The 19809-nt window shown below is 49.4% G+C and overlaps 1 protein-coding gene across 1 annotated transcript in view; it reads left to right on the forward strand.

Moving 5' to 3' along the window:
* Window positions 1-19483, forward strand: part of LOC129694286 (membrane-anchored junction protein) — a 50441-nt gene extending 30958 nt beyond the window's left edge. Inside the window, exons 7-11 of the mRNA XM_055630997.1 lie at window positions 4050-4138; window positions 11103-11175; window positions 13466-13526; window positions 15531-15731; window positions 19166-19483. Coding sequence (XP_055486972.1) covers window positions 4050-4138; window positions 11103-11175; window positions 13466-13526; window positions 15531-15727 — 420 coding nt within the window. The 3' untranslated portion in view covers window positions 15728-15731; window positions 19166-19483. The remainder of the gene's footprint in view (window positions 1-4049; window positions 4139-11102; window positions 11176-13465; window positions 13527-15530; window positions 15732-19165) is intronic.
* The last annotated feature ends 326 nt before the right edge of the window (window positions 19484-19809 follow it).

A 19809-nucleotide genomic window follows, 5' to 3' on the forward strand; every position in this document is an offset into this window, starting at 1 on the left:
CACAAGGTCACAAGTTATAGTAGAATTAGGCCATTCGGCCCATCAAGCCTACTCCGCCATTTAATCATGGCTGATCTCTGCCTCCTCATCCCATTTTCCCGCCTTTATCCCCATTACCCCTCACACCCGTTCTAATCAAGAATTTGTCTTTCTCTGAGACTTAAAATTATCCACTGACTTGGCCTCCACAGCCCTCTGTGGCAATGAGTTCCACAGATTAATTACCATCTGATTAAAGAAGTTCCTCCTCACCTCCTATTTTAAAAGACCGCCCTTTAATTCTGCGGCTGTGACCTCTGGTCCTAGACTCTTCCACCAGTAGAAACATCCTCTCCACATCCACTCTATCCAGGCCTTTCATTATTCTGTACGTTTCAATGAGGTCCCCCTTCTGAACTCCAGCGAGTACAGGCCCAGTGCCGTCAAACGCTCACCATACGTTAACCCACTCATTCCTTGGATCATTCCTCCTCTGGAGATCCTGTCACCTCCCATCCCTCAGCCTTCTGGCTCCTCCTCCTCCTTTTTCCTTCCTCCTCCTTTTTCCTTTCTTTTCCTAAGGGGGACCGCATTGAATTCCTTACAAAATTCTTAAGGGGTTGGACAGGCTAGATGCAGGAAGATTGTTCCCGATGTTAGGGAAGTCCAGGACAAGGGGTCACAGCTTAAGGATAAGGGAGAAATCCTATAAAACCGAGATGAGAAAAACATTTTTCACACAGAGAGTGGTGAATCTCTGGAACTCTCTGCCACAGAAGGTAGTTGAGGCCACAGTTCATTGGCTATATTTAAGAGGGAGTTAGATGCGGCCCTTGTGGCTAAGGGGATCAGGGGGTATGGAGAGAAGGCAGGTACGGGATACTGAGTTGGATGATCAGCCATGATCATATTGAATGGCGGTGCAGGCTCGAAGGGCCGAATGGCCTACTCCTGCACCTAATTTCTATGTTTCTCCTCGCCCCCCACCCTGCATCAGTCTGAAGAAGGGTTTCGGCCCGAAACGTTGCCTATTTCCTTCGCTCCATAGATGCTGCTGCACCCGCTGAGTTTCTCCAGCATTTTTGTGTACCTTCGATTTTCCAGCATCTGCAGTTCCTTCTTAAACACTCCTCTGGACACTCTCCAGAGCCAGCACATCCTTCCTCGGATATGGGGCCCAAATCTGCTCACAGTACTCCAAATGCGGCCTTGTAGAGCCTCAGCATTACAGCTCTGCTTTTTGTATTCCAGCCCTCTTGATATAAATGAGTTTGCCTTCCTGACTACCGATTCAACTTGCAGATTAACATTTTGGGAGTCCTGCACCAGCAGGCCCAAGTCCCTTTGCATCTTCGATTTCTGGATTCTCTCTCCATTTAGAAAATAATCTACGCCTGTATTCTTTAATTACGGGACAGATTGCTGCAAGAGATAGTGGAAGTGGCTGAGTTGGGAAACAGACATGCAAAATTAAGCACTCTCGTTTTCCACTATGCACTGGGTTACTGGCACCTCTACGATTCCTGGTTCCCTGGAGAGTTTAGGTCAACCACAACCACGCTGAAACAAAAACCAAGCCCGCTCAGCCTCCACTTTCTGTGAATTAACATCGAGGGCATGGGGATTAACAATGAGAGCATGACGGGGAGGGGAGGGGGGGGGGGGGAGTGGCGCAGCGGGTAGAGCTGCTGCCTCACAGCGCCAGCGAACTGGCTTCAATCCTGACCACGGGCGCTGTCCGTACGTTCTCCCTGTGACTGAGTGGGTTTTCTCCGGGTGCTCCGGTTTCCTCCCACACCTCAAGGTTAGTGGGTCCATTGGCTTCGGTAAAATATGTAAAATTGTCCCTATTCAGTAGGGCATTAATGCTGCATCATTTGGCACCAATAAACCAGTGTGTCGGATAGTGCTGGTGTGCCTGGATCGCTGGTCGGCACCGACTCGGTGGGCCAAAGCATGGGCGGAAATCCTGGGGGGAGGGACCCATGTTTTGAGAGGTGGAGGACAATAGACTATAGACAATAGGTGCAGGAGTTGAGGCCATTTGGCCCTTCGAGCGAGCACCGCCATTCAATGTGATCATGGCTGATCATCCACAATCAGTACCCCGTTCCTGCCTTCTCCCCATAACCCCTGACTCCGCTATCTTTAAGAGCCCTATCTAGCTCTCTCTTGAAAGCATCCAGAGAACCTGCCTCCACCGCCCTCTGAGGCAGAGAATTCCACAGACTCACCACTCTCTGTGAGAAAAAGTATTTCCTCGTCTCCGTTCTAAATGGCTTACTCCTTATTCGTAAACTGTGTGGCCCCTAACCCCCATCATGTTTTGTGACCTGGGTGCTACAGCCAGTCCCAGGTCAGCTCGCCTGCCCCAGGTCTTGCTGTAGCACCCAGGTTGCCTGCGTGCCCCATGACTGGCTGTAGTTCCCAGGTCACGAAAACGAATTGAATAAAAATATGCCTGCGGGCCGGATGATTTCGGGTTAAGGGCCGGATCCGGCCCGTGGGCCGTAGGTTGCCGACCCCTGCCCTAGATGTTAGGCCCCCTTGTGTTAAAAGCGATTTCCGCCCATGCAGCCGAAGGGCCTATTTCTGCGCTGTATCTCTAAAGTCTAAAGGGAATGTTTAAGCACATTGGTTTCTCCCATGAACCCATGGAATGCATGTGGTGAATGCAGAGGGAGAGGTTGGGCAGGCTAGGACCTTATTTGGTTTCCTCCCACATCCCAAAGATGTGCGGGTTTGTAGGTTAACTGGCCGTCAGGAAATTGCCCCTCAGTGTGATACAAATGTGGGATTACATTATCAAGCTAATGTGAACGGGTGATCGATGGTCGGCGTGGACTCAGTGGGCTGATGCTCCTGTTCCCAAACTGTGTCTTACATTCAACGAATTGCTCAATCCTACCCCTTCTGGTTGTTGGAGTATCTCTCTGTACTTTTCACCCTGTTTACGTTACACCATTTTGGACATCGTGGTGGTACAGCGGTAGAATTGCTGCCTCACAGCGCAATGAGACCCGATTCGATCCTGACCACGGGCGCTGTCTGTACGGAGCTTGCACGTTCTTCCTGTGACCTGCGTGGGTTTTCTCCGGGTGCTCCGGTTTCCTCCCAAACACCAAAGGGCTTCAGTAAAATTGTATCTTGTCCCTAGTACGCGTAGGATACAGGGACCGCTGGTCGGTGCGGACTGAGTGGGCCGAAGGGCCTCTCTAACACTAAACTAAATCAAAGTCTGTCTGTTTATTATTTTTGTCTTGTTTCTTGTTTCTATGTAGTTTTTTATTTATTTGTTTGTCGGGGGTGTGTGTGTGGGGGGGGGGGGGGGGACTTTAAAATCTTTCCCCTGCACGGGAGACCCGACCTTTTCTTTGTCGGGTCTCCGTTGTCGTTGGGGCTGCAACGTGGAGCGGCCTCCAACAGGAACGACCTGGGGCTCCAGTCGTGGAGCTGCGGTCCTACTCACCTTCGTGGAACTGGCTGAGTCCGAGCGGGTGGAGCGGTGGTGGAGCGCTGCTGCGATCCGACCCCCGGAGATTCGGAGGCTGCAGCTGCGGGTCTGGCGGACGGCAGCACCGGGAGCCCGCGGGTCCCTGGATGGGAGACCGCTTTTCGGGGCTTCCGCGGCGGTGACTTCTCCCGCCCGAGTTGCGGGAGAAATCTGAGCACCTGGAGCGGGGCCTTACATCACCGCCCCGCGCGGCTTGGAATGGCCGCGGGAATTTGCGAGCGCACGCCGGGGCTCTAACATCAAGACCCGGTGCGCGGCCTTGCATCACCCGGCGTGGCTTTAATGGCCGTGGGACAATCACCATCGCCAGCCGGGGGGCTTTGACTTTGACTCTGACAACGGGGGGGAGTGCAGGGGAGAGATAAGTTTATTTGGCTTTCCATCAAAGCGATGTGATGGATGTTTGTGTAAATTGTGTTGTGTCTCGGGTCTATTTCGTTTTGTAATGTATGGCTGCAGAAACGACATTTCGTTTGGACCTCAACGGGACAAATACATTTATTGTGTGTATGTGCAGAGGCTGCTCGGTGGCTGAACGGTTGCTTTCAACTTGCAGGGTTTTGTGGGGAAGATGACGAGGGAGACCGTGGTCGCGGTAGCAGAAAGAGCATCGGAGAAGCCACAGTTACATCCCACTGGGAAAAGGTCAGTGACACGGAAACTAGAGCGGAGATGTAGGCCGTCCAAAACAGACACAAGATGCTGGAGTAACTCATTTAATAGGAATGTGAGGGGTAACTTTTTCACACCAAGGTCGGTGGGTGTATGGAACAAGCTGCCAGAGGAGGTAGTTGAGCTAGGTAACATCCAACAGGTACATGGATAGGACAGGTTTGGAGGGATACGGGCCAAATGCAAGCAGGTGAGATAAGTGTAGCGGGGTTGGTTGGTGTGGGCAAGTTGGGCCTGTTTCCATGCTGTTTGTCCGAATGGCTCTATGACTCCATTCCCTCCACAGATGATGTCTCACTCGCTGACAATAGACACAAAATGGTGTAACAGCGGGATATCTGGACCGAAGGAATGGGTGGCGTTTTAGGCCAAGACCCGACCCGAAACGTCACCAACTCCTTCTCTCCAGAGATGCTGCCTGTCCTGCTGAGTTACTCCAGTATTTAGTGTCCTTCCTACACATTTTGCCTGACTCGCTGAGTTCCTCCAACACTTTGTGTTCTGCTTATGTGGATTTGCTCACATGTCAATCTTTGAGGTTTTCGAGCTATTTAGGAAAGATTGAAAGATGCCATTTCTGCTTGCTGTGGCACCTAAGAAAAGGGAACATACTCCGAAACGTCAAACCGGGCCTTTCAGGAGAAGTTAGAAAAGAGTTTCAATTTTTATTTTACCCTCTGAGATTTCTAATCAAAAGTGTAACCACAACTAGCTATGTTTTCGAGAGAGAGTTAGATATCATGTTATTAGCAGAGATATTGTCAAGCTTGAAAGGGTTCAGAGAAGATTTACGAGGATGTTGCCAGGACTAGAGGGTGTGAGCTATAGGGCGAGGTTGAGCAGGCTGGGACTCTATTCCTTGGAGTGCGGAAGGATGGGGTGATCTTACAGAGGGGTATAAAATCATGAGAGGAATAGATTCACAAAGTTTCTTGCCCAGAGTGGGGGAATCGAGGACCAGAGGACATTAGTTCAAGATGAAGGGGAAAAGATTTAATAGGAATCTGAGGGGTAACTTTTTCACACAGAGGGTGGCGGGTGTATGGAACAAGCTGCCAGAGGAGGTAGTTGAGGCTGGGACTATCCCAATGTTTAAGAAACATTTAGACAGGTACATGAATAGGACAGGTTTGGAGGGGTATGGGTCAAACTCAGGCAGGTGGGACTAGTGTAGCTGGGACATGTTGGCCGGTGTGGGCAAGTTGGGCCGAAGGGCCTGTTTCCACACTGTATCACTCTACTATATAGAGAAAGCAGGAACGGGGTACTGATTTTGGATGATCAGCCATGATCCTATTGAATGGCGGTGCTGGTTCGAAGGGCCAAATGACCTACTCCTGCAGCTATTCTCTATGTTTCTAAGTGCCTGAGTATCACCTCAGGCTCGGGAATGAAGGAGGCCACAAAATGGTGGACACTGCCTGGTCCACCATGTTACTGACCTCCCCACCATCGAAGGGATCTACAGATGGTGCAGCCTCAAACAGGCATCCAGCATCATCAAAGGTCATTCCAGCCACCCACCACTCTCCCCATGCATCTCCTTCCCTCTCATCTTAAAGCTTTGCCCTCTCGATAGACGAAACATGCCCTTCGACCCAACTCATCCATGCCGACCAAGATACCCCATCTAACTAGTCCCATTTGCCTGCGTTTAGACCTAATCCCTCTAAACCTTTCCCATCCAGGTACCTGCCTAAGCCTCGGCTCTGTCCAGGGACCCCGACAGTCCTTTCAGGTGAGGCAGAGGTTCACTTGCATCTCCTCAAACCTCATTTGCTATATCTGCTGTTCAAGATGTGGACTCATATACATCGGCGAGATCAAACGTAGATTGGGCGATCGTTTCGCTGAACACCTTCACTCAGCCCGCCCGGACCTACCTGATCTCCTGGTTACTAAACACTTTAATTCCCCCTCCCATTCCCACACTGACCTTTCTGTCCTGGGTCTCCTCCATTGTCAGAGTGAGGCCAAACGTAAATTGGAGGAACAGCGCCTCATATTGCGTTTGGGCAGCTTACAGCTCAGTATGAATATTGATTTCTCTAACTTCAAGTAGCTCCCTTCTCTCTCCGTCCCTACGCCACCCAAGTCGCACCAGCTTCTCGTTCTCACCCAACAAACAGCCAACAATGGCCTGTTTCCTTTATCACCGTGACTTTTTTTGCATAACCTTCATTCATTGTTCTTTATCTCTCCACATCATCGTCTATATCTCTCGTTTCCCTTTTCACTGGCTTGTCTGAAGAAGGATCTCGAATTAAAACGCAACCCTTCTCTCCAGAGATGCTGCCTGTCCCGTTGAGTTACTACAGCTTTATGTGTCCACGTCTCTCTTACTTTTATATACCACTGTCCTCGATTCACCTACTCTAGGCTGCAGACAATACATTGGAGTGAAGTTCATTCATTGTGATCATGGCTGATCGTCTCCAATCAATAACCCGTGCCTGCCTTCTCCCCATATCCCTTGATTCCACTAGCCCCTAGAGCTCTATCTAACTCTCTCTTAAATCCATCCAGTGACTTGGCCTCCACTGCCCTCTGTGGCAGGGAATTCCATAAATTCACAACTCTCTGGGTGAAAAAGTTTTTTCTCACCTCAGTCTTAAATGACCTCCCCTCCTTTATTCTAAGACTGTGTGGCCCCTGGTTCTGGACTCGCCCAACATTGGGAACATTTTTCTTGCATCTAGCTTGTCCAGTCCTTTTATAATTTTATATGTTTCTAGAAGATATCCCCTCATCCTTCTAAACTCCAGTGAATACAAGCCCAGTCTTTTCAATCTTTCCTCATATGACAATCCCGCCATCCCAGGGATCAATCTCATGAACTTACGCTGCACTGCCTCAATCACAAGGATGTCCTTCCTCAAATTAGGAGACCAAAACTGTACACAATACTACAGATGTGGTCTCACCAGAGCCCTATACAACTGCAGAAGAACCTCTTTACTCCTATGTCAGGTTATCCACTTTGGTGGCAAAAACAGGAAAGCAGACTATTATCTAAATGGTGACCGATTAGGAAAAGGGGAGATGCAACCTGGGTGTCATGGTACACCAGTCATTGAAAATAGGCATGCAGGTGCAGCAGGCAGTGGAGAAAGCGAATGGTATGTTAACATTCATAGCAAAAGGATTTGAGTATAGGAGCAGGGAGGTTCTACTGTAGTTGTACAGGGTCTTGGTGAGACCACACCTGGAGTATTGCGTACAGTTTTGGTCTCCAAATCTGAGGAAGGACATTATTGCCATAAAATGAGTGCAGAGACGGTTCACCAGACTGATTCTTGGGATGTCATGACTTTCATATGAAGAAAGACGGGATAGACTCGGCTTGTACTCGCTAGAATTTAGGAGATTGAGGGGGGATCTTATAGAAACCTACAAAATTCTTAAGGGGTTGGACAGGCTAGATGCAGGAAGATTGTTCCCGATGTTGGGGAACTCCAGGACAAGGGATCACAGCTTAACGATAGAGGGGAAATCCTTTAGGACCGAGATGAGAAAAACATTTTTCACACAGAGAGTGGTGAATCTCCGGAACTCTCTGCCACAGAAGGTAGTTGAGGCCAGTTCATTGGCTATATTAAAGAGGGAGTTAGATGCGGCCCTTGTGGATAAAGAGATCAGGGAGTATGGAGAGAAGGCAGGGATGGGATACTGAGTTGGATGATCAGCCATGATCATATTGAATGGCGGTGCAGGCTCGAAGGGCCGAATGGCCTACTCCTGCACCTATTTTCTATGTTTGTATATTTCTATACTGAAATCCTCTTGTTATGAAGGCCAACATTCCATTAGCTTTCTTCACTGCCTGCTGTACCTGCACGCCAACTTTCAGTGACCGGTGTACAAGGACGCCCAGGTCTCGCTGCACCTCCCCCATACCTAACCTAACCCCATTGAGATAATAATCTTCCCCCTTGTTTTTGCCGCCAAAGTGGATAACCTCACATTTATCTATACTATACTGCATCTGCCACGCATCTGCCCACTCACTCAACCTGTCCAGGTCAACCTGCAACCTCCTAACATCCTCTTCACAGTTCACACTGCCACCCAGCTTTGTGTCATCCGCAAACTTGCTAGTGTTGCTCCTAATTCCTTCTTCCAAATCATTAATATATATGGTAAACAGTTGTGGCCCCAACACCGAGCCTTGTGGCACTCCACTCGCCACTGCCTGCCATTGCGAAAAGGACCCATTCACTCCTACTCTTTGCTTCCTGTCTGCCAACCAATTTTCTATCCATGTCAACACCCTATCCCCACTACTTTGTGCTCTAGTTTTAGACACCAGTCTCCCATGCGGGACCTTATCAAAGGCTTTCTGAAAGTCTAGATACACTACATCCACTGGTACCCCTTCATCCATTTTACTTGTCACATCCTCAAAAAAATTCCATAAGATTAGTCAAGCATGATTTCCCTTTCATAAATCTCACTAGTGTATATTTGTAATCATGTATTTTTCAATTGTAATCATGTATTGTCTTTCTGCTGACTGGTTAGCACACAATATAAAGCTTTTCACTGTACCTCAGTACACGTGACATTAAACTAAACTCAACTAATAATAATAATAATAGGTAGACAAAATTGCTGGAGAAACTCAGCGGATGCGGCAGCATCTATGGAGCAAAGGAAATGGGCAACGTTTCGGGCCGAAACCCTTCTTCAGACTGAAGGAAGGTTTTGGCCCGAAAAGTTGCCTATTTCCTTCGCTCCATCGATGCTGCTGCACCCGCTGAGTTTCTCCTGCATTTTTGTGTACCAACAGAATATGTAATCATAGTACAGGTTAAACAATATGATAAACCAGAGAGATTGAGTTCAGTGTGTATATACACATCCTCACAAATACACATATATATAGGTCATATATATATCTACTGTCTATGTACACACACACACATTTGCGTAGTTTTGGAGCAGTGTTATTGTTAATCTCACTAGTCTATATTACTCAGTCTGAGCTTCCGGTCTGGGTTGGGGTCAGGTTCATTTCACAAGTTGGTGAAGTCTGAAGTCTGAAGAAGGGTTTCGGCCCGAAACGTTGCCTTTTTCCTTCGCTCCATAGATGCTGCTGCACCCGCTGAGTTTCTCCAGCTTTTTTGTCTACCTTCGATTTTCCAGCATCTGCAGTTCCTTCTTAAACACCGTTTCACAAGTTACTCAGTCTGTATATTGGAGTGGTGTAATTATTCATCTCACTCGGCCCCGGGTCACCGTTTCTCTGAGATTTGGTGTGAGGTTACAGTCTTATTAATCTCACTAGTCCAGGGTCACTGATTCCCTGACTCTTGGTGTGAGGTTATTGTTAATCATCACTAGTCGATAGTTACTTAGTATGAGCTTTGGAGTGGTGTTATTTTTAAACTCACTAGTCTAAAGTCTCTATTACTCTGATGTTCAACAAAGAACTGCAGGTGCTGGAAAATCGAAGGTAGACAAAATTGCTGAAACCCTTCTTCAGGCTGATGCAGGGGGGGGTAGGCGGGAAGAAGAAAGGAAGAGGAGGAACCAGAGGGCTGAGGGAGAGCTGAGAAGGGGAGGAGACAGCAAGGGCTACCGGAACTGGGAGAAGTCAATGTTCATGCCACTCGGGTGCAGACTGCCCAAGCGGAATATGAGGTGCTGCTCCTCCAGTTTCCAAACGTCCTCATTCTGGCCATGGAGGAGGCCCAGGACAGAAAGGTCGGATTGGGAATGGGGGGGGAGTTGAAGTGCTGAGCCACCGGGAGATCGGGTTGGTTATTGCGGACCGAGCGGAGGTGTTGGGCGAAGCGATCGCCAAACCTACGCTTGGTCTCACCGATGTGGAGCAGTTGACACCTAGAGCAGCGGATGCAATAGATGAGGTTGGAGGAGGTGCAGGTGAACCTCTGCCGCACCTGGAACGACTGCTTGGGTCCTTGGATGGAGTCGAGGGGGGAGGTAAAGCGACACGTGTAGCATCACTTGCGGTTGCAGGGGAAAGTGCCTGGGGAGGGGTTGGTGCGGGTGGGAAGGGAAGAATTATCACTCTGAGTTTTGGATTGAAGTTATCATTAATCTCTGAGCTTTGTGTAGGATTAGATCCGTCCGCCATAACCGATATCCATTAAAAACAAGTCGTTATAATAACGAGGGTTAGAAACATAAAAACATAGAAAATACTCGCAGGAGTAGGCCATTCGGCCCTTCGAGCCTGCACCACCATTCAATATGATCATGGCTGATCATCCAACTCAGTATCCCATCCCTGCCTTCTCTCCATACCCCCTGATCCCTTTAGCCACAAGGGCCACATCTAACTCCCTCTTAAATATAGCCAATGAACTGTGGCCTCAACTACCTTCTGTGGCAGTGAATTCCACAGATTCACCACTGTCTGTGTGAAAAATGTTTTTCTCATCTCGGTCCTAAAAGATTTCCCCCTTATCCTTAAACTGTGACCCCTAGTTCTGGACTTCCCCAACATCGGGAACAATCTTCCTGCATCTAGCCTGTCCAACCCCTTAAGAATTTTGTAAGTTTCTATAAGATCCCCCCTCAATTCTAAATTCTAGCGAGTACAAGCCGAGTCTATCCAGTCTTTCTTCATATGAAAGTCCTGTCATCCCAGGAATCAGTCTGGTGAACCTTCTCTGTATTCCCTCTGTGGCAAGGGTTAAATGTGCTTCACGAGCTTGCCCCTTGGGGAAGGGGGAGAAGCACCAATCTGGCTGCTGTTAGACACAAAAATACGGAGTAACTCAGGACACAGGCAGGCAGCACCTCTAGAGAGAAGGAATGGGTGTCGTTTCGGGTCAAGACCCTTCTTCGGACCCATTCCTTCCCTCCAGAGATGCTGCCTGTCCAGCTGAGTTACAGCAGCTTTTTGTGCTTAAATCAGCATCTGCAGTTCCTTCGACACATTCTGTCTGTCTGTCGTTTATTGTTAAAGGTCGAGGAGTGGCAGTCACGTCAACAGTGACGAGAACGCGAGTGACTCAGAGACAGCCGGGAAGAAGAGCAAGGTAGGGTTGTGTTATCATTCATCTAGAACACAGATCAGTACCAGCACAGGAACAGGCCCTTCGGCCCGCAATGCCTGTGCTGAACATCATCCCAAGATGCACACATGTACACGGATAGGACAGGTTTGGAGGGATATGGACCAAGCGCAGGTAGATGGGACCAATGCGGACCAAGAGCGGAACTCGCTATCAAAACATGGGGGGGGGGACGTGTCCCCTCTGGTCCCCCCCGGGTTTTCCGCCCCTGCATGGGACTAGTGTAGCTGAGGCATGTTGGCTGGTGTGGGCAAGTTGAGCTGAAGGGCCTGTTTCCACAATATATGACTATGATGAACACACTTTTAGAGATACCCCGTGGTAACAGGCCCGCCGTGTCCGTGCCGACCAGCGATCCCCACACACTGTCACCATCCTACACACACTGGTGACAAGGATCCACCCGTAGTCAGGATCGAACCTGGATCTCTGGCGCTGTGAGGCAGAAACTCTACCGCTGCACCACCATAATTTTCTCTACCTGCACATGATCCATATCCTTCAATCCCCTGCATATCCATGTGTCTATCTAAAAGCCTCTTAAACGTTACTATCGTATCTGCCTCCACCACCACCCCTGACAGCTCGTTCTAGGCACCAACCACCCTCTGTGTAAAAAATAATCTTGTACCACACATCTCCTTTAAACTTTGCCCCTCTGTGTAAAAATTAATCTTGTACCGCACATCTCCTTTAAACTTTGCCCCGTCTCACCTTTACCTTTCTATGTACCTGTTCAAATGTGTTTTAAATGTTGTTATAGTCACTGCCTCAACTACCTCTTGTGGCAGCTTGGTCCATACACCCACCACCCTCTGAATGAAATGTTTCCCCTCAGGTTCCTATTAAATCTTTCACCCCCTCACCCTAAGCCTATGACCTCTGGTTCTCGATTGCCCTACTCTGGGCAAGAGACCCTGTGTATTCACCTCATGATCTTAGACACTGGGAAAGTTCATTCCACATCCTCCTGCGCTCCAAGGAATAGAGTCCCAGCCTGCTCAACCTCTCCCAATAGCTCAGGCCTGGTGAACCTTCCCAGGCATCAGTCTGGTCTCTGTGCTCCCTCTATGGCAAGAATGTCTTTCCTCAGATTAGGAGACCAAAACTGTATGCAATACTCCAGGTGTGGTCTCACCAAGACCCTGTACAACTGCAGTAGAGCCTCCCTGCTCTTATATCCCTGCTCTTGTATCAGCATGTCTTCCCAAATAGTCGCCTGTTCATGTCCCTCTGCTGCCACCTTCAGGTGTACGTGGAACGGTACAACAAGGTCCCTCTGGCCCTCTGCGCCATTTAGTTCCGAAACACAGGCGGGAAACAGGCCCTTCGGCCCACCGAGTCCATGCCAACCATCGATCACCCGTTCACACTAGTTCTATGTTATCCCACTTTCTCATCCACTCCCTACACACTACGACCAGGACTCTATTCCTTGGAGCGCAGGAGGATGCGGGGTGATCTTATAGAGGTGCACACAATCATGAGAGGAATAGATCGGGTAGACGCACAGAGTCTCTTGCCCAGAGGAGGGGAATCGAGGACCAGAGGACATAGGTTTCAGGTGAAGGGGGAAAGATTTGATAGGAATCTGAGGGGTAACTTATCCCGCAGAGAGTGGTGGGTGTATGGAACAAGTTGAGGCAGGGACTATAACAGAGGTACACAAAAATGCTGGAGAAACTCAGCGGGTGCAGCAGCATCTATGGAGCGAAGGAAATAGGTAACGTTTCAGCCTGAAGAAGGGTTTCGGCCTGTAACGTTACCTATTTCCTTCGCTCCATAGATGCTGCTGCACCCGCTGAGTTTCTCCAGCATTTTTGTGTACCTTCGATTTTCCAGCATCTGCAGTTCCTTCTTGAACACTATAACAGAGGTTGTCTGTTGCCCATTGTGTATGTCCGATCTTTATTTATTCTCTCTGTGTCCCTCTGGATCCATATCTGAGGAAGGATGTGCTGGTGCTGGAGAGGATCCAGAGGAGGTTTACCAGAATTATCCCTGGGATGAGTGGCTGTTCATGTGAGGAGCATTTGATAACACTAGGCCTGTACTCCCTGGAGTATACTCAATACTGATTGATGAAGGCCAAAGTGCCAAATGCCTTTTTGACCACCTTATGATGCCACTTTGAATGAACAGTGTACCTGCGCTCCATTGATCTCTCTGCTCAATGTCGGAGAACCATGCAAAAGGATTCTCCGTTGCAATGTAACGACAAATTAACGTCTAAAATGTTTTATTTCACGTACAGAAAGAGAGAAAGCGAGCTGCTGTCCGAGTTGACAAGGCACGTGGCAAGCTGTGTATCGCAGGTGATTCCGATCGGTGTACACTATCCCTGGTCCACCGAGGATCTGTTTGGAGTTTTGTGAGCAGTTTTGGGCACCACATCCGAGGAAAGATGTGTTGGCTCTGGAGAGATGACCCAGAGGAGGTTTACAAGAATGATGTGCAGGAAGGAACTGCAGATGCTGGTTTAAACCGAAGATAGACGCAAAAAGCTGGAGTAACTCAGCGGGACGGGCAGCATCTCTGGAGAGAAGTAACGGGTGACGTTTTTGGGTCGAGACCCCTTCTTTACAAGAATGATCCCAGGAATGAGTGTGTTAACCTAGGATTAGCGTTTGACGGCACTGGGCCTGTACTCGCTGGAGTTCAGAAGAATGAGAGGGGGGGACCTCATAGAAACTTACCGAATAGTGAAAGGCGTGGATAGAGTGGATGTGGAGAGGATGTTTCCACTAGTGGGAGAGTGTAGGACTAGAGGGCACAGCCTCAGAATTAAAGGATGTATTTTTTGGAAGTGGATGAGGAGAAATTTCTTTTGTCACAGGGTGGTGAATCTGTGGAACTCATTGCCACAAAAGGCGGTGGAGGCCAAGTCAGTGGATATTTTTAAGGCAGAGATAGATAGGTTCTTGATTAGTACGGGTGTCTGGGGTTATGGGGAGAAGGTAGGAGAATGGGGTTAGGAGGGAGAGGTAGATTGAATGGCGGAGTAGACTTGATGGGCCGAATGGACGAATTCTGCTCTTGTCACTTATGACCTAATTGAAACGTACCGAATAGTGAAAGGCCTGGATAGAGTGGATGTGGAGAGGATTTCACTAGTGGGTGAGTCTAGGACTAGAGACCTCAGAATAAAAGGATGAGATGGAATTTCTTCAGTCAGGGTGGTGAATCTGTGGAATTCATTTCCACAGAAGGCTGTGGAGGCCAAGTCAGAGGATATTTTTAAGACAGTTTGACAGATTCTTGATTAGTACGGGTGTCGGGGTTATGGGGAGAAGGGAGGCGAATGGGGTTGAGAGGGAGGATAAGATCAGCCGTGATTGGATGGCAGAGTAGACTTGATGGGCCGAATGGCCCAATTCTGCTGCTATAACATAAGGAGGTCCTGCTCCTGCTCCTGGAAGAAACATCTGCTGGAAGAAACATCTGCTGGAAGAAACATCTGCTGGAAGAAACATCCGCTCCTGGAAGAAACCCACTTGGTCTCAGGAAGAACCTACAAACCTGCACTGGACCTGTCTTTGAAGAGTGGGAGGAAACCAGAGCACCCGGTGAAAACCCACGCAGTCACGGGGAGAACATACAAACTCCGTACAGACAGCACCCGTAGTCAGGATCGAACCCGGGTCTCTGGCGCTGTGAGGCAGCAGCTCTACTGCTGCACCACCGTGCCGCAAATTAATCTTAATTTAAAGCAGTCCACGCTGTTGTAAAATCATCTACCAGTCCGTGCCCGAGCAAACCAGTTGCCATTAAGCTTTAAAGGTAGACAAAAATGCTGGAGAAACTCAGCGGGTGAGGCAGCATCTATGGAGCGAAGGACATAGGTAACGTTTCGGGTCGAAACGTTGCCTATTTCCTTCGCTCCAGAGATGCTGACTCACCCGCTGAGTTTCTCCAGCATTTTTGTCCACCTTCGATTTTCCCAGCATCTGCAGTTCTGTCCTAGACATTAAACTTTAGTTTAGTTTCGAGATACAGCGCGGAAATAATCCCTTTGGGCCACCGAGTCATCGCCGACCAGCGATCCCCGCACACTAACACTATCCTACACACAAACACACACTAGGGACAATTTATACATTTACACCAAGCCAATTAAGCCACAAACCTGTACGTCTTTGGAGTGTGGTAGGAAACCGAAGATCTCGGAGAAAAACCCACACAGGTCATGCATGGGGAGAAGGTAAATCAGCACCCGTAATCGGGATCGAACCCGGGGCTTTGGTGCTGCGAGGCATTGACTCTACCGCTGTGCCGCCCAATTCCACTATTCCAGGATCTTTCTTTCCTTTTCCCACAAGGCAAGATGACCAGCCCCGGCTCTGACCATCACCGACCCTATCACAGCCCCGGGTCTGACCACCACCAACACCAAAACAGCCCTGGGTCTGACTATCACCGACCCCATCACAGCCCTGGCTCTGACCACCAACGACACGACACCGAAACAGCCCCGGCTCACCAGAGGCAGCGGGAGGAGGAATCTTCAAGTTTCTGAGCAGGTTTGGCGATTGATTGATTTATTCATTGATCGATTGAAAGATACAGCATTGGAAACAAACAGGCCCTTCGGCCCATCGTGTCCACACCGACCCTCGATTTACTAGAACGAGAGGTTTACGAGAACGATCCCATTCATGAGTGGGTTAACGTATGATGAGCGTTTGACGGCACTGGGTCCGTACTCGCTGGAGTTTAGAAGGGGGGACCTCGTTGAGATGTACCGAAGATGATACCTGATTGCCATCGAGTTATCCATAGTGCACAGATGCAGGATGAATGGAATAACGATCAGTGCAAGATAAAGTCCGATCAATGATATTGTGAGGGTCTCCAATGATGTAGACCATTGTTCTAGTTGGTGATAGGATGGTTCCGTTGCCTGATAACAGTCGCATGCTATCTAGTCTGGCTGCATTTGGAGTTTGTGAACAGTTTTGGGCCCCATATCTGAGGAAGGATGTGCTGGCTCTGGAGAGGGTCCAGAGGAGGTTTACAAGAACGATCCCAGGAATGAGTGGGTTAACATACGATGAGCGTTTGTCGGCGCTGGGCCTGTACTCGCTGGAGTTTAGAAGGATGAGGGGAGAACCCTCATTGAAACGTACGGAATAGTGAGAGGTGTAGAAAGAGTGGATGTGGAGAGGATGTTTCCACTAGTGGGAGAGTCTAGATCCAGAGGTCACAGCCTCAGAATTAAAGGACGTTCCTTTAGGAAGGAGATGAGGAGGAATTTCTTTCGACAGAGGGCGGTGAATCTGTGGAATTCTTTGCCACAGACGGCTGTGGAGGCCACAAGTCAGTGGATATATTTAAGGCAGAGATAGATAGATTCTTGATTATACAATACACAATACAATACAATACAAATTTATTATCATTTGTGCCCCAGTGAGACTCAAACGAAATGTTGTTTCCACAGCCATACAAACAAAGACACTGTCTTAGAGACATACACATAATTAAATTCACACAAACATCCATCACAGTGAAGCCACTGTGATGGAAGGCAAGTCTTTTCTCTCCCCTGTTCTCCGTGTCTCTCCCGATGTCCAAGCCCCAGGCGGGCGATGATGAGTCCCACGGCCATTTTAGGCCGCGCGGGGCGATTTACGGCCCCGCTCCCGGTCTGAAAGTCCAAGGTTGGAACCCCCACGGGCGATGGTGAGTCCCACGGCCATGAAGCCGTGCCGGGTGATGTACTGTCCCGGTCCGGGTTGTTCCAACCCCGTGACACCGGCTGGAGAAGTCGCGTTGCGGGAGCTCCGGGAAGCGGTCTCTCTCTCTCCTCCCAGACCCGCGAGCTCCCGATGTCACAGTCCACCGGACCTGCGGCTGCGTTGCTGGAGCCTCCGAGCCCCAGGAGTCGAGTCGCAGCAGCGAGTCACCGCCGCTCCCCACGCTCCGAGGCCGGCCACCCCCGACGATGGTGAGTCCGCAGATCCGCAGCTCCGCAGTCTCCCGAGCCCCCGGCTCGTTCAGGCTGGAGGCCGCTCCACGGTGCTAGGCCCCAACGACAGCCGAGACCCGACAGGGAAAAAGTCGGGTCTCCCGGACAGGGAAGAGATTTAAACAGTTTCCCCCGCCCCCCACATTTACACATTTAAAAATACTATTAAAAAACACCAAACACTACATTTAACTAGACAAAAAATAAAAAAAAGACAGACAGGCTGTAGGGGCCGCTGCAACAGGTGAGTCACGCCGCCAACTGTGCGGGTGTCAGAGGTTATGGGGAGAAGGCAGGAGAATGGGGTTAGGAGGGAGAGATGGATCAGCCGTGGTTGAATGGCAAAAGAGACTTGATGGGCCGAAAGGCCTAATTCTGCTCCTATTATGACCTTATGATCACCCATACACACTATCCCACTTTCTCATCCAGTGTAGTGCAGCAAGGTACAGTAGATTTGTGTCGTGTGCTCTCCAGTCAGCGGAAAGACAATATACAGTTACAATCGATTCATCCACAGTGCACAGATACATGATAAAGGAAATAACATTTAGTGCAAGATAAAGTCCAGTAAAGTCAGACACCCTGCACCCTTTGTGTGAAACGGTTACCCCTCAGGTTACTAGTAAATCTTTCCCCCTTCACCTTAAACCTGTCCTCTGGTCCTCCATTCCCCTACTCTAGGCAAGAGACTCTGTGCATCTACCCGATCTATTCCTCTCATGATGTTGTACACCTCTATAAGATCGCCCCTCATCCTCCTGCGCTCCAGGGAATAGAGACCCAGCCTGCTCAACATCTCCCAAGAGCTCACACCCTTGAGTCCCTCGTGAATCTTCTCTGCAACAAGGGGCTCCAACGAGGTAGATGGCGGGTGTAGGAAGGAACTGCAGATGCTGGTTTCAACCTGAAGACAGACACAAAATGCTGGAGTAACACAGCGGGACGGGCAGCATCTCTAGAGAGAAGGAATGGGTAACGTTTCGGGCGCGACCCTTCTCCAGACTGGTTTGGGAAAAGGGAGACGAGAGATATAGACGATGATGTGGAGAGATAAAGAACAATGGATGAAAGATGTGCAAAAAAGTGATATGATAAAGGAATAACAGGCCGTTGTTAGCTGTTTGTTGGGTGAGAACAAGAAGCTGGTGCAACTTGGGTGGGGGAGGGATGGAGGGATGGAGAGAGAGGGAATGCCGGGGCTACCTGAAGTGGGATAAGTCAATGTTTGTACCACTGGGGTGTAAGCTGCCCAAGCAAAATATGAGGTGTTGTTCCTCCAATTTGCGTTTGGCCTCACTCTGACAATGGAGGAGACCCAGGACAGAAAGGTCAGTGTGAGAATGGGAAGAAGAATTAAAGTGTTTAGCAACCGGGAGATCAGGTGGGTCCAGGCCTCTAGTTGTTGGTGGGATGGTTCAGTTGCCTGATAACAGCTGGGCGATGGCTGGGTCGGTGCAGGCCCGGTTAGGCCGAAGGACCTGTTTCCCGTCGTATAAACCAAAGACCCTACAGCGAGCAAGATAGTCCACTCGACAAAAAAGACATAGTACGGTCACGGGCAGATTCATGAGTGATTTTCGGCCCCATTTGCGTAACCGGCTTCCGTCTCCGCACCAAAGATCCCGTGGGATACTAGTGCGGAGACGGGAGACGGAAGCCGGTTACGGAAATATCCTCGTAAAAAATCAAAGTTATTTGGTAAACATCTTCTCATTTTCAGAATTTTAATTTATTAACACAAACTGTTCCCCTGCAACGTTGATTACACTGCGGGTCGGGTCGGGTCGGGTCCGGTTACTGAAATGGATGAAAAAAAGGCCCACGTTCCGCTCTGTTGCGTACTACACGTCAGCCCATTGCATTTAGCAGGAGTGGTCTATCTTGCTCCGCTATAGGATCTTTGGTATAAACTGTCTAAACTGCCAGATGTTGAAGGCACCTCGTTAATTGCTAACTGGGTTTTTGCTGCTCTTCTCCTTGCAGCGTCTTTGTTCCCTTCTCCCTGTTTTTTGGCACAAGGCGATCACGCTAAACCTCTGTCGCCTCGAGGGAAAAGGAGCGACCTATCCGAGGGACTTAAAGTATTAGTCTCAACGGCGAGACAGTCTGGTCTGCTACTTCATTCCAGTCCCCTTTGGAAATTGCCGCAATTATAACTTGCGGTATTGGAATTGGAATGCCACCGATGTAGCGGCCGTCTCTGCCACCATGTTTGATGTTGTCGACGTGAGTGTTTCCCGGGCAGCTGTTTTACCCGAGGTTTATTCTCTCTTATCTATTTTGCTGCGGACATTGGGAAGATGGGGGAACTGATGCAGCACTCCACTCATTCCCCCCCTCCTTCCCACCTTTCCTTTACAACCCAGAACTAACTCCCACATCACCAACCACCCCCTGCCACCCTAAACCGCCTTTGATCCAGTAGATGTTTGTGCTCTTCCCTCTGTACAAGGAGCGCTGGAGATTGGTGAGGGGGGTGGACAGATTTAATCCAGCCCTCCTCTGATTTCACACAGACACCCCCCACCCTCCCCTCCCCTCCCCTTCCCACTTAGTTTACTATCCTGGACTTGCACCTACAAGATAAACCATCCACTAAGCCATAAGCTAAGCCTTTACTCTGGAGA

The sequence above is a fragment of the Leucoraja erinacea genome, unplaced genomic scaffold (assembly GCF_028641065.1).
Source record: "Leucoraja erinacea ecotype New England unplaced genomic scaffold, Leri_hhj_1 Leri_604S, whole genome shotgun sequence".
NCBI classification, from domain to species: Eukaryota; Metazoa; Chordata; class Chondrichthyes; order Rajiformes; family Rajidae; genus Leucoraja; species Leucoraja erinaceus.